This window comes from Cyprinus carpio, chromosome A13 (genome assembly GCF_018340385.1).
Source record: "Cyprinus carpio isolate SPL01 chromosome A13, ASM1834038v1, whole genome shotgun sequence".
NCBI lineage: Eukaryota > Metazoa > Chordata > Actinopteri > Cypriniformes > Cyprinidae > Cyprinus > Cyprinus carpio.
Window position 1 is genome coordinate 1143796 of NC_056584.1, and position 13228 is coordinate 1157023.

The 13228-nt window shown below is 34.6% G+C and overlaps 1 protein-coding gene across 1 annotated transcript in view; it reads left to right on the top strand.

The window, feature by feature from the left end:
* Window positions 1-3022: 3022 nt before the first annotated feature.
* The window catches only part of LOC109099860 (orexin receptor type 2-like), a 40565-nt gene continuing 30359 nt past the window's right edge, over window positions 3023-13228 (top strand). Inside the window, exons 1-2 of the mRNA XM_042768352.1 lie at window positions 3023-3429; window positions 11394-11572. Coding sequence (XP_042624286.1) covers window positions 3180-3429; window positions 11394-11572 — 429 coding nt within the window. The 5' untranslated portion in view covers window positions 3023-3179. The remainder of the gene's footprint in view (window positions 3430-11393; window positions 11573-13228) is intronic.

Consider the following 13228-nt stretch of genomic DNA (forward strand, 5'->3'; position numbering starts at 1 on the left):
GGGAGAGAGGTGTTGTAATAATGTAAAATATGTGAAAAAGAATGTGTTTTTCGAACAACCTAGTATGAGAGCCTGTTCTAGTACACCCCCAAAACAAAATCAAAGCTTTGTGAAAGAGCATAATAGGACCCCTTTAAGGGAATGCCAGTCATTCTCATATATTTGATTTCATTTATATGACCACATCACATATTTCTACCAACATCGGACTAGAAACATAAATGCTTACAAGATTCCCCTTGGTGTATCACAGAGGTCATGAATGCACTGACTAGATAATCAGTCAATGCATTCATGACCCCATGTGTCTCTGCTTGTTTTATCTGGATAGCTTTTGTATGTTTCACATTACGGCATTTGCACTGATAGACTACGACAGTATTCCCTCAATGTCATATAACCAAATTCACTGACTTATGTAACAATATGTTGGCCTAAGCCAAAGTAAAATAATAATAATGTTATAATTTACAAATATTTATTACAATAATTTTTAAGTATTTCTTAAATAAAAATGCTTTTCCAGACACAATGAAATTCTGTCTATGGAACACTTGTTTTAATAGAGCTAAGGGTAAATGTAGTAAATGTAAAGAATGTGAAATCCAATTTGTATTCACAGAATACAATTCATATGGGTGGTAGTGGGCCAGTTAAGTACCAAGTACCAATTAGGTAAAAATCCATACCTAAGACCAAGTCGGCCTTAATTGTACGGCTCCTTTCACAACCTATATTGTATTAATTCAAACACATATTTACAGAGAGCAATGCAGGGTACACAGGAAAACAGCACTTTAGACCAAATTAAAAATAATAAATCAATAAATAAATTATCATTCTAAATGAGTTATATGCTGTTTTCCTCATGGGGACCAAAAACAAATATAAGATATTACTATCCTTGTGGGGACATGTGGACCCCGTAGGCAGGGAATACCAGATACAGTACACACACATCAATCTCATTTGTTACAGCCATTATTTTTCTCAAATTATATTAATGGTTTACAGTTAAAACCTTACATTTTCATTTAATATTAATCAAAAGATTTACTTTCCAAAATACAAAAACATTGATACAAAGTGAAAAGGGGGTGCCAAACTACTAGAGGGCAACGGTCCTGCAGAGTTAAGTTCCAACCTGATCCAGTACCTGGACTTTTCAAATAATCCAGGCCTTGATTAGCTGGATCAGATGCATTTAATCAGGGCTGAAGCTAAACTCTCCAAGTGCTGAGGGTACAGTACGTTTACACAACAATGGTTTTCTACAAAAAAAAAAAAAAAATAAACTCTCCCAGTGTTGCAAAAAAAAAAAAAAAAAAAAAAAAAAAAAAAAAGTTTTTTGATTATTTTTGTTTATAAATTTTAGTGTTGTTTAATTTAAAACACTGTATTCATGTCAGCTGGGTAGTTGGCAATGTTGCTTTGTAAAGAAACACTACGCACCTACACAAATGCATTACATTATTTTCACAAATTCATGCTTTTGTAGTTTACACAGAGACGATAACAGTATATATCGGTTTCAGAAACTTGCACTTTGAAACCCATTTTCAAAAGTTTGCATTTTCAGGTCCCCAAAATGCTGTTGTTGTGTAAATGAACAGCTAACAATGCATAACAAGCTTTCCATTTTTAGTGTAAATGGCCCAAGTTTGGCATCCCTGCCAAAGTGTGTTGGATTTACATGGTTTGATAATGTACTGTACATCAGTTCCACATGAATCAATTAACAGAAACATTGTTCATGTAACTTGCACATCATCAAATTAAGTTACTTTGAAGTGACCACATTAAGAAATCTCAACGTGATTTTATATGGTTCCCTGAGAAGATTTAATCCATTAAAGTTTACATCTGCCCTCAGCCTAAAAAAAGTTCCTCTCTTCACCACAGTGGTATTCCAATGTAACTGAAATGGATCTAAATCTCAACATAACTGAACACTAAACTCTATGAAGTCTCCCTCTTTTCTCATCTTGCCTAAACACACACATACACACACACACACTCACATGCGTGCACATGGAGCCATTCCAAAGGCGGAAAGTTTATATATATATATATATATATATATATATATATATATATATATATATATATATATATATATATATATATAGATATATATATATATATATGTATATATATATATACGGTACAAATTGTATTTTCCTTACCCAAACCTGAACCCTAAACCTACATCTTACACAAGACTTTCTGATTTTTTTGTTTTTTTTTAAAGATAATTATGGATGATTTATATGCTTTTGCCTCATAGGGACCACAAAAAGGGGGGAAAAAAGAAAAAGAAGAAAAAAATGTCCACAGAAGTCCACAAGTTTAAAATTTACTAGTATTATTAGCCTTGTGGGGACATTTAGACCACATAACATAGGGAATACCAGGTACACACACACACTGACAAGGCATACTGTAAGCCTGTTTGTTGGCTTTGTTTGCCTTGCTTTTGTTGGTGGGTGAGGCCAGTGTTAATAAATTCTGCAGACGAATGTGAGTCTGCAGCCTGCTTTTTTCTAAACGCTACAGTATGTAAATTTTGTTTGTTATGTACAACATACATACATACCTACATTTATACATAGGCTACGTAAAACCGCACAGTCAATAAAGCTTTAGCCAGTATGTGTTCTGCACATAGATACCTACATTTATACATAGGCTAATTTAAACAAATTAGTATTTATTACTATCATTGTTATTGTTATTGCTATTGTTATTATTATTATTATTATTATTATATAGGGAGAGCTATTTTGTTTTATTCAAAACGGAAATCATGTTTTTGATTAATGACACTGTCGTTTGACCTTTTTCAGTGTATGACAGGTATAACAGTGCGACTCGTGATGTTTAACATCATTTAATCTAGAAGAGAACTAAAATAAGATTGTTTGACTGTGTATGGGCTTAAGTCTGGCAGCTATATTTGAATAAACACGACTATCCTCATGAAATATAAAGAACCGTGCAGCAAGCACTTGATGGATTCTGTAGGTTCATACTCTGACTTCAAAACGCTTCACTGTCTTGCAAACTAATTGGTTATATGCTGCGAGGTCCACACTGCGTCACGACGCAATCCAACTCTCAGTTTTATCCCCCTTCTCCTTCTCTGTCTCCGTTCACTCGCGCGGTGTCAGTCATCCGCGATGCTGGAGAGAGAGCCCGGGTCCGCGCGAAACATGTCTGGGATCACCGCTAATGACGCTTGTAATGACTGTTTAACATCAGCGCAGCATCTCAACTCCACGGAAATTTACTCCCATTCGCATATTGATGAAGATGACGAACTTCTCAAGTACATCTGGAGGGAATATTTGCATCCTAAACAATATGAATGGGTGCTCATAGCTGGATATATCATAGTTTTCCTTGTATCTCTGGTCGGAAACACCTTGGGTAAGTAAGTTTGAAACCCGTAAGCTAAGTAACTCTTTTTTTCTTTTCCTTTCATCAGTGCTTTGGAATGTTTTACAGTCTAAAGGTTTGCTATATTGTTTTGCGCATGAGATCATATTCATAAAATGTTATAGAAAAATAACTGATCTTCTCTGCTTAAAAAAAAAAAAAAAAACAGTGATATTCATTATGCGTACAATTAGTGAATTCAGATCTTTATAGTCATTAATGCTGCTAATGAATTTTAATTGGGGTTCACTTATTTATTTTGATAATTTGCAGTTTCCGCAAATTTTAGATTTACGAATATTTGCATTCTTACATGCACACTTTACGGACCATAAATGCATCTACAGTTTTAACAAAATGTCAAGCCTTCAGGATTCTTTCTTCACTGACATTCATCTGTTTTACACACACACACACACACACACACACACACACCACACACACAGAGAGAGAGAGAGAGAGAGAGAGAGAGAGAGAGAGAGAGAAAGAGAGAGAGAGAGAGAGAGAGAGAGAGTCCTCAGGCAAATCAAATCAAGTGCCGCATTGCTTTTACGCCATTCTACATGTGATGGATTTGTGGAATTTTGGTTGAAAGACAATATGAATGTAATGTTGTGCTTAAAAATATATTTGTATGCCACTGAGGATGGCTCAGAATCATTAATTTTCTCAAAATAAATTTTGACATTTGGAGTTTTCACACGAAATTTAGAAATGCGATGAACGCCCCAGTGATCTAAATATCCGAAGTAATTTGTTTAAAATTTTTTGGCATATTCTGGCATTTCCCTATAATTGTTGCTTTACTTAGAATTTTTGATTCACATCTTTCATGCGCTATTCTATTCTCTTTAAAGGTGCAGTGAGGTTTTTTTTTTTTTTTTTTCAATCAAACAGAATTGCAGTCTACCTCAGTCAATGAGTTTTGGACCTGTCGTCCAACAAACAGGACGGTTTGAAACAACACTGTTCACTTTAATGGAATGTTTGGCACAATTTGGCTGAGATTTTTTTTTTTTTTTTTTGTGCGAAACTAAACGTCGTTATTTGGTGGTAATATTTCCCTTCACTGGAGCTCTCAAATCATGTATTGTACTTGAAACTCTAGTTTTATTTTTATTTATCCTTTACTTAGCCTATATGGGCAAGTTTATTTGTGAAACAAGACCTCTGCCAGGGAGTCCTGTTCAAGAAGTCAACAACAGTTTCATATAAAAATAACATAATATTTATGAATAAATGCAAACATAGAAGCAACACAGGAATAGTAAAAAAAATAAAAGATATATATATATATATATATATATATATATATATATATATATAAAATACAAATAAAAATAGAAATAGTAAAAGAAGAAAGACACGCAGGCCATACCAGCAATATCCATAAAACTTTTCACCTCAGGTCAAAGATTATGAAAAACAGCAACAAGTTTCCTGTAGGAAGTTTGTAAGAATATTCAAAGAGGAGAGTGCTTGTAAGGTAACAGTATGCTGCAGCTCATTCCATGTGCAGGGAACATAAAGAGAGAGTTTAATCTCACCCAGGAGACATTTCAGTGAACCGGGGTGTAGATGAAGTGCTTTAATTGCAAGGATAAAAGGCTAGGGATATAAGTAGCTGCTTTATCTAATAATGTCTTGCCAATAAATTGTAACATGTTGCTCTTCATTGATATAAAGAGGAGCACCCTATAGAGATTAAAATACAGCGTTGAATGCAGGCATTTGTTACAAAGTGTAATGCAGAATCCAATTTTTAAGAAGGGATGAAATTTCATGCATGTTAATCATATTACCATAGTGTAACACGGGTGTGAAATCTGCTTTGCACAATTTTCTTCCTGGCCCTAAATGTGTCACTGACATCAAATGTTGTTGGTTGTCTTGTGATCAAATGTCACTGATGTCAGACTTAATGCAACATGTCTAAGACCGTCATATTTGATTTAAGAGCTGCAACGGAATACAAGATTTTAATCAAATAACAGCCTAAATGTTGCCTACTCCTGTATGTATGACTTCAAAAGAGTTTACTTTTTTGTAGCTTGACTGATGTGTTCACTAACACCGGAAAAAAAGGTAACCCAAAAATGGTTACATCTAAATTAAATGGGTTTTATTTAAGTCAAAAATAATATTTACCTTCACTGAACCAACATATTTATATCAATATACAGACAAAAGTAAATTTTATGGGTTAAATCAGGTAGAATCAGGTCTAATGTATAATTGCAGATTACCTCTTTTTACAATTTACACAAAAAGCTACATAAAAATTATTTTGTATACAGTAGCATGGAGAAAATAGCAGTACATGTCTTCAGAATGATGTGCGTGGGTTCAGTATGACAGAATTTTCATTCTGAGATGATCTATTCCCTTACATTTGCTCTGATATGAGATGTCATTTCCCTATGATATAGCAGTTAAACAAATTTGTTTTCAACGTGGACACACTGTTGTATACAATATTACAATATCTCTAAAATAGGTTATTACTTTGATAAATGCATGTGAAAGGAAAACTGTGTCATATCAGAAATATTCAGAGTTATGAAATTAAATTGAACGAATCACATTATTCAAATGCAATCACATTGAATGGTTTTGTTAAGTGAGTGGAGATTTATTTGATATGTATGTTGTTGGTGGTGGAGATTTTCATTTTAATTTTTTTTTATTTTCATCCTGATGTGATTGATTGAATTGAATTTGTTTCACTTTGTTTTAACCTGTAAATGAACTGGTTACAACTTTAAAAGATATGAAACTGATGTCATTTAATTTAGTTTAATTTATTTAAAATGAATATGTATGTGTTTTTCGGTGATTTTTTTTGTTTATCTTTGTTTATGTTGGTTTACGTTACTGTCCAACCTAACCCAATCCCTACCCCTAAACCTATCCCTACCCATAATTTATTGCTAAAATCAAAGGGAAATGATAGGTGAATAACAACAGTTTAGAAGCATCTAATTCAAGTCAAATCACCTTTATTTATATAGCGCTTTTGTGTCAAAGCACTTTACAGTATTAAAAAGGAAAATAGTGTGTCAATAATGCAAAATGACAATAGTAAAAACTCAATTTTCATTTAAAGGCAGTTCATCATTGACTTCAGTGATGTCATCATCCAGCTCAGTTCAGTTTAACAGTAGGCTATCTGTGCAATCAAGTCAACGATATCGCTGGGATATTAAAACTGTCCGCGCGAACAGCCTAAGCAAAGCAGAGGCGATCCCAGCGTGAATGGAGAAAAAAACCTTTGGAGAAACCAGGCTCAGTACCGGGGGGCCAGTCTTCTCCTCTGGCCAGACGAAAACCAGTAGCGCAGTTCAATTCCCGTCCCCTGCATTCATTGTCTGTAGGAGGTCCTTCTCTAGTAGGTGCTGATCCAGGCCCCGTCGCCATCTGATCTGGATACGGACTGGATCCGGGTGACTGCAGTGACCATCTGATCTGGATACGGACTGGATCTGGTTGCGGTGGTGACCTCGGAATAAGAAAGAAACAGACTAATATTAGCGTAGATGCCATTCTTCTAACCCTGACTGTAAACATAAAACTCATATTTTTTGATAATGTATCCCTTTATTCTGATTGGTTGAATGGAATATGCCATTCTTCTAACCCTGACTGTAAACATAAAACTCATATTTTTTGATAATGTATCCCTTTACACACCTAAATTTATAGCCTAACTACCTAAATTTAAATAGCCTACTAAAAACAAACAGTACTACAAAATACACATTTAAGCATACCAGTACATATTTGCTCCTTAGATAAACACTGATAAGTTAAAGTTAACGATAACTAAGAATGAAATTATTTGTTCTGACCATCTAAGCACCTGAACATTCCCGGTGGGCTGATTGCTGTGTTATGCAGTCATGTGATATGAGAACATTAGAGGTTCTGTAGTGATAATGACCAGTGCTTGAAGTGGGAAAAATAAGTGTTTTGTGTTACACAGAAGAAAGTAAGTCATACAGGTTTGGAACAACATGATGGTGAGGAAATGATGACAGCAGTATTTAATAGCAGTACTTTTCTGCATTCTAGCTCAAAATCAATGCTTTACTGTTGTGTACATTTCTATGTGACAAAAATGCATTATAAGTTTGTTGCATTTGCCATGAATTCAGTTTGTTGCATTTGCCATGATCTCTATCATTATTTGCTTCTGTCCTGTTTTATTCATTTATTCACTCCAATGAAACGCCCTATAACCCAGCAAAACATTCACGGGGAACTTGTGAGCCGGATGGGTTGGATTTGTCCAGGGCCGAAATTTCATCCCCAGTCCAGCTCTGTATGTTGCTTTAGAGACACAATTTAACAGACCATCTGATGACTGGTTGGAGTTCAGTACTCAGATAAAATCCCATATTGCATTAATGAATAAAAATGATTTGAATCAAAATTATGATAAAATTTGTCTCAAAAAGACCATTGGCAAATTTATTTATATAAATGTAATTTGCATGTTTCAACTGAATGATGAATTAATAATTAGCAATTTTGTCAGTGCTGTCACAATGGTTCTTACCAGTCTTTAGAAATTACACATGACCCTCATATCATCCTGTGTGATTTCTAAAAAAAAAAAAGAAATATGTGTGTGTTTGCACCATGAGGTTTTTGCAAATGTTTAATAATTTGATTAGATGCTTGAAATCTTGTGCAGTATTCAGACGTGTGAAATCCAGATCTAGTTGTAGCCATCATGGCTTTTTTTCTGGCATAGACAGGTGACCATCTTTGATAGATTAATGTGTCAACATTATGTCCTGTTCTGTGATTACTTCTACCGGTAATTCCATTGTTAAAAAAAAAAAAAAAAATAGTAAAAATTATTAGGTGATTGTTTTGGGTTGTTTTTTGGGGTTGATGAGTTTTAAACATTAGTTCTTCTCATTCTATGCCCTCTCTTCAAGGGTTACTTGTATCATCTTACAGCAATTGTGCAATTATGCAATACTCTGGCAGGTGAGAGTTCTGCCGCAAAGCTACTGCAGAGCTTTGATAAGTGTAATTTTTTTTTCTTGGAAGTGCAGCATTGTGCTGGGGCGGGGGGGGTCATCAAACAACCAGAGCAGGGGTGGTCATGTGATGGACACATGAAACAAGTGGAAAGAAAGAAATAGAGCTAGACGTACTACCACTGTGAGGATGCTTTGAAAATGCCCTATGTGCAGTAACGGTGCCTCTGCACTGCCACTAAATCAAAGCATCTTCATGCGCCAACTGGAAATCCCCAAATCTCAAGTCCAGATTTTCCTGGCAAGAGGATGCACTATAACTAGAATGTTGTGAACACTGGGGGTGGGGGTGGGGGGTTCTTTTTATTTAAGGGAATAAAATAAAGGATTTAAATGGATTTAAGGGAATAAAGAAAAATAAGTAGTTTTTTGTAATCAGTTTGAACTATTTGCCAATGATATTTTTATTTTCAGTAGGCTGATAAACGATAAGAGTGAATGTGTGCATAATACAGTTTACTGAAAACACAAAACTGCAAAACGTTTCTTGTCTCATCAGATTCAGTTATGATTTACATGAATCACGCAAATGATTCACTCTATATCTTCAGTCCTAAGTGGCGAAATTTGACAAAAAAGTAAAGTTTTACATCATAGATATTGGTCATTTCACATTTCTGTTATAAAAAAGTAGTCAAATATTTAATGTTTTGCTACTTGAATCTTACCTCACACTATTTCACTAAATCATTGCTTTGGAGTTCATGTTCTGTCTCTGTGAACGTTAAAGCCCGCCTTCTTTGATTTATTTGACTAGTCATTTTGGCATTGATGACTTTTGGCTATTTTTAACTTAATTTAACTTCATTTTGGCATTGATGACTTTTTGTTGTTTTTTACTTAATTTATGTATTAAATTTGATTCTCTGACCTCTGGGCATGTCCTTCGGGAATGAGGAAAGTTGGCAGCCAAACTGTGAAATGTGCCAACACTAATATTGCCTGGGGCTGCAGGTCATTACATCACTCCATCTTCTGGTCTGCTCTCTAAGGCTGATTCAACAGCTGTGTCTTCATTCATTCTCAGGTTGCTTCACAAGTCCCAGTTTTGGGGACAAAACATTCATTTGGTTAACTTCACAAACCTCTCTGTAGGTTAATGGGTTTCACAAAGGAAACAGTGATAAGAAAAGAGCCTTGAAAGACCAGACTGTTCAGATAAACAAGAAAAAAAAGGAAGATTTGCCATCTATCATATATTATGTAAGAATGGGTTATCAAGATAATTTAGGACTGAGTCACAATTCAGACCATTAATAATGAAAGCAGACAAATATGTGTTTGTCACTGGGGGCTTTTGTGAATGACATAATCTTCAATTGAATGTTGAGAAGCAACCCAGCAATAAGATATTAATAGTCTTCTCGTATTTCACCAATCACATGTGAAATACAGGGAGGCCAGGGCTAGTTGTCACTTACAGCATATTGTATTCTAAAGGGACGACTCAGTTTTCTGTGCATTGTGACAATTTCCCAGAGTGTCAACTTGACCTAGTCTTTTACCTTATATGGCCCATATTGTATTATGAGTTAATTCTTAACTGTAGACGAATGCTGGGTTTCTTAATGTTTTGGTACAGTACACATTAAGTTTGTGTCTGATATCTGTGTTGACACATATTGAGTAATAGCAATATGGAGTTTGCATCAAAACATAAATATGAACATATTTATGAGCAATTTTTGTCAGGTGTTTTTGTGTGATTTTTTTTGCTGTTGTTTTTTGGTTCTGTATTAAGTGATGCATGTTTCATTGCTGATTTCCTTCTATTTGAATTGTTGTTTTGAATTGTTGATTCTAAATTTTCTGAATAAAATCAACATTAATCAGCTGATGACACTTGGCTGCTTATCTGTGACTGTGTCAAGGAAGCTGGTAATCCACAGCTATTTAATATGTTATTTGTGAGCCAGCCAGTCCTATATTTTCATTTACATTTATTTTCTGCACAAATGCTTTCTAAACAAACCCATTTACAGGAATGTTCATATAGCTTCACAACAATTACTCATCATCTGATAGAACAACACACAAATCAAGATGGCACAGATAGTCTTTGGTGATAGATAATGAGTATTTTCAATCATATCTTACAGTATGTTAGTGCAATTTTCTTTAGATGCCTTCAAAACCCAAACACAGTTCATGTAAATCAAGCTTTTCAAATCAAGTAAAAATCCACATATTGATTAAAGTCCTTGGACCTTTTTTTTAAGTGAAATGTCCAGTGAGTGGCACAAAAAAACTAAAAATATTTCCTAAAAACGAAAAGCATTTTCTCTCAAACAGATTTTACATTTTATTAGGGTGTTTTTTTGTATGTGTCCCAGCAGTTCAGTAAGTAAATATCTGGTGAGTGATGCTGAAAGGTTAATGCTCTATTGCGTTTTTGAGTTTGATAAATTTCATAATATTCTAAATACATTAAATAATTCAGTACAGATGATGTTATAATGTTAAGCAAACGTGAGATAAGCAAAGCATTTTCTGAAGCATTTCCATTTAATCTTGTTTCTGCAAGTCTTTCAGCTTTTTTTGTTGCGTGTCATGACTAGTGTTTCACAGAATTTGTTTAATCTTGTTTGTGCATGTCTTTCATTTTTTATGCTTTATGCACAAGGATGTTTTTGGAGCTTAAATCTAGGTACAGCCACGTTTTTCCAATGAGCAAATTCTGCTGTTCATCACTCTGTTATTTTTTCATTCTGTTTAAAATTACACCCTAATTGAGATCCTTTCTAGTTTTCTAGTTGTGCTAGAAAAATAGGTCTAATCCTGTTTTATTTTAAAAATATACCACCTGCTTTAATAACTTAAATATAGTTAAAAATTTAGTACTTGTTACATTTGGCTATGGTTTTTACAGCCGCGATGTATTCTTCAAGGCGTTTTTCTTTTCAGTTTGTTTTGCAGTTTGGAAAAACCATCACATGCGCACAGTGACCAACTACTTCATAGTGAACCTGTCCTTTGCAGACATCCTGGTCACAATCACATGTCTTCCTGCAAGTCTTGTTGTGGACATCACAGAAACCTGGTTCTTCGGACAGACCCTGTGCAAGATACTACCTTACTTACAGGTAAGGAAACTGACAACATATGTACTTTTGGTACCATATTTTAGTTTATTTTTGTAGGGAAGCCTTCTCAAAATGAAGTTTCAAATGTTTTGAGATCTGTACATTTGGGAATTATGACACCTTTGATCTTGAACATCTATTACTTCTGACACATCAGTAGACCTACCAGCAGATTCTACTGCTAGAGGCTGTGTGCGCTTTTTAAGTGAATGCTTTGCTTCCCCGTCAATAAATCACATCAGCAGTTTAAGCTCTTTGAAATTATTTTTTTATTTTATTTTCTTTCTTTTTTTTTTTTTTGAGCTGCAGATGTACTGCCAAAATATTACATACTTGTCAACATCAATAGATGGAACCAATGGAGTTCCTGAGGATGACAACATGCTCCTCTGGTCATTTTTTAAGAACACATTTACTCAACCTTCTTTCATGGAAGGACCTGATGGTTGGGATTTTTGTATTTTAGTTTTTATGCTGTTTTCAGTTTTTGGGCTTTTGGTTGCGTTTGTTTCTTCTACATTCCAGATAGGTATGATTATCTTCCCTATTTGGATGACTGAATATTAATGAGAGTTTTGAAGTTATCAAGACTGAAGAAGCAGCTGTGAGCCTTGGCTGCAGTTGCTTCAAGTGCTGATATGTGCCTGAATAAAATCACTTGTTTTTAATCACATTCATGGCTTTTGACTCTCAAAGAAAGTCAAGTTGATTGATGCCAATATAATGTAGGATGCTTGCATCTTGCAAATGTGTGCCAGACACTTAAGCTCAAAATTCTTTGAGCTGATGTTTAGAACAAAGCCAGAACATCAAAAGTAATTCTACTTGAGCAGCACTAGAGTATGGAAAAGTCTAATATAGATGCTATGCCAAAGCGTTCAGACATTCGCCGTATGGAGCACTTCAGAAGCATATCTGTTGGAAATTGACCAACTTGCACAGAAGACATGCATTGAAAATCAAGCAATAATCATGTCATCTGATGTCCTATTGTTTTTTAATAGGGTACTGTTGTTTTTAGATATCTTACACCACAACTGAACATATATCTTTGTCAGTAAATCAAAGCAATCCAATCCATAATGCTTTAGCCACTGCGCAATACATGCATGCATTCATGATGATCATCGATGGTGGTTGTCATTTCAAATTTTCTAGGCCATTTTATGGGTTTAAATTTATGCATTTGATGGCATGATTATCACTGTTCCACTGATTTTAGCAAGTTGATGTTGTAGACCAGGGCTTTCCCAATGGGGGGGGGGGGGGGGTTGTGGGACTGCAGGGGGTTTTGTGAGTTGATGAAAAACTAATTAATAATTACCCTGAATTTGTAAAATTTAAACTAAATAAATTTTTTTTGCATTATTTTTTTGGAAAGAATTTTGTGGAATTTAGTTTGTATTTTTTAACTAGTATTTAAGATCTAGGGTTTGAGTTTTTGGGTTTGTGTGTTTATAGGTGAATTAGAGTTCACTTTTAAAGTGAAGCTACCAAGTCAAAATGCAAACATTTACTAATAAAAGATTAAATATTTTGAATACTATTTAATTTGCATGTCATAAGAACCATTTACCAACACCAACATCCGAGAACCATGTTGACCCACCACCAACTACACGCCCAATTCTCTGCCAGCTGGCCACCCCAATTCTG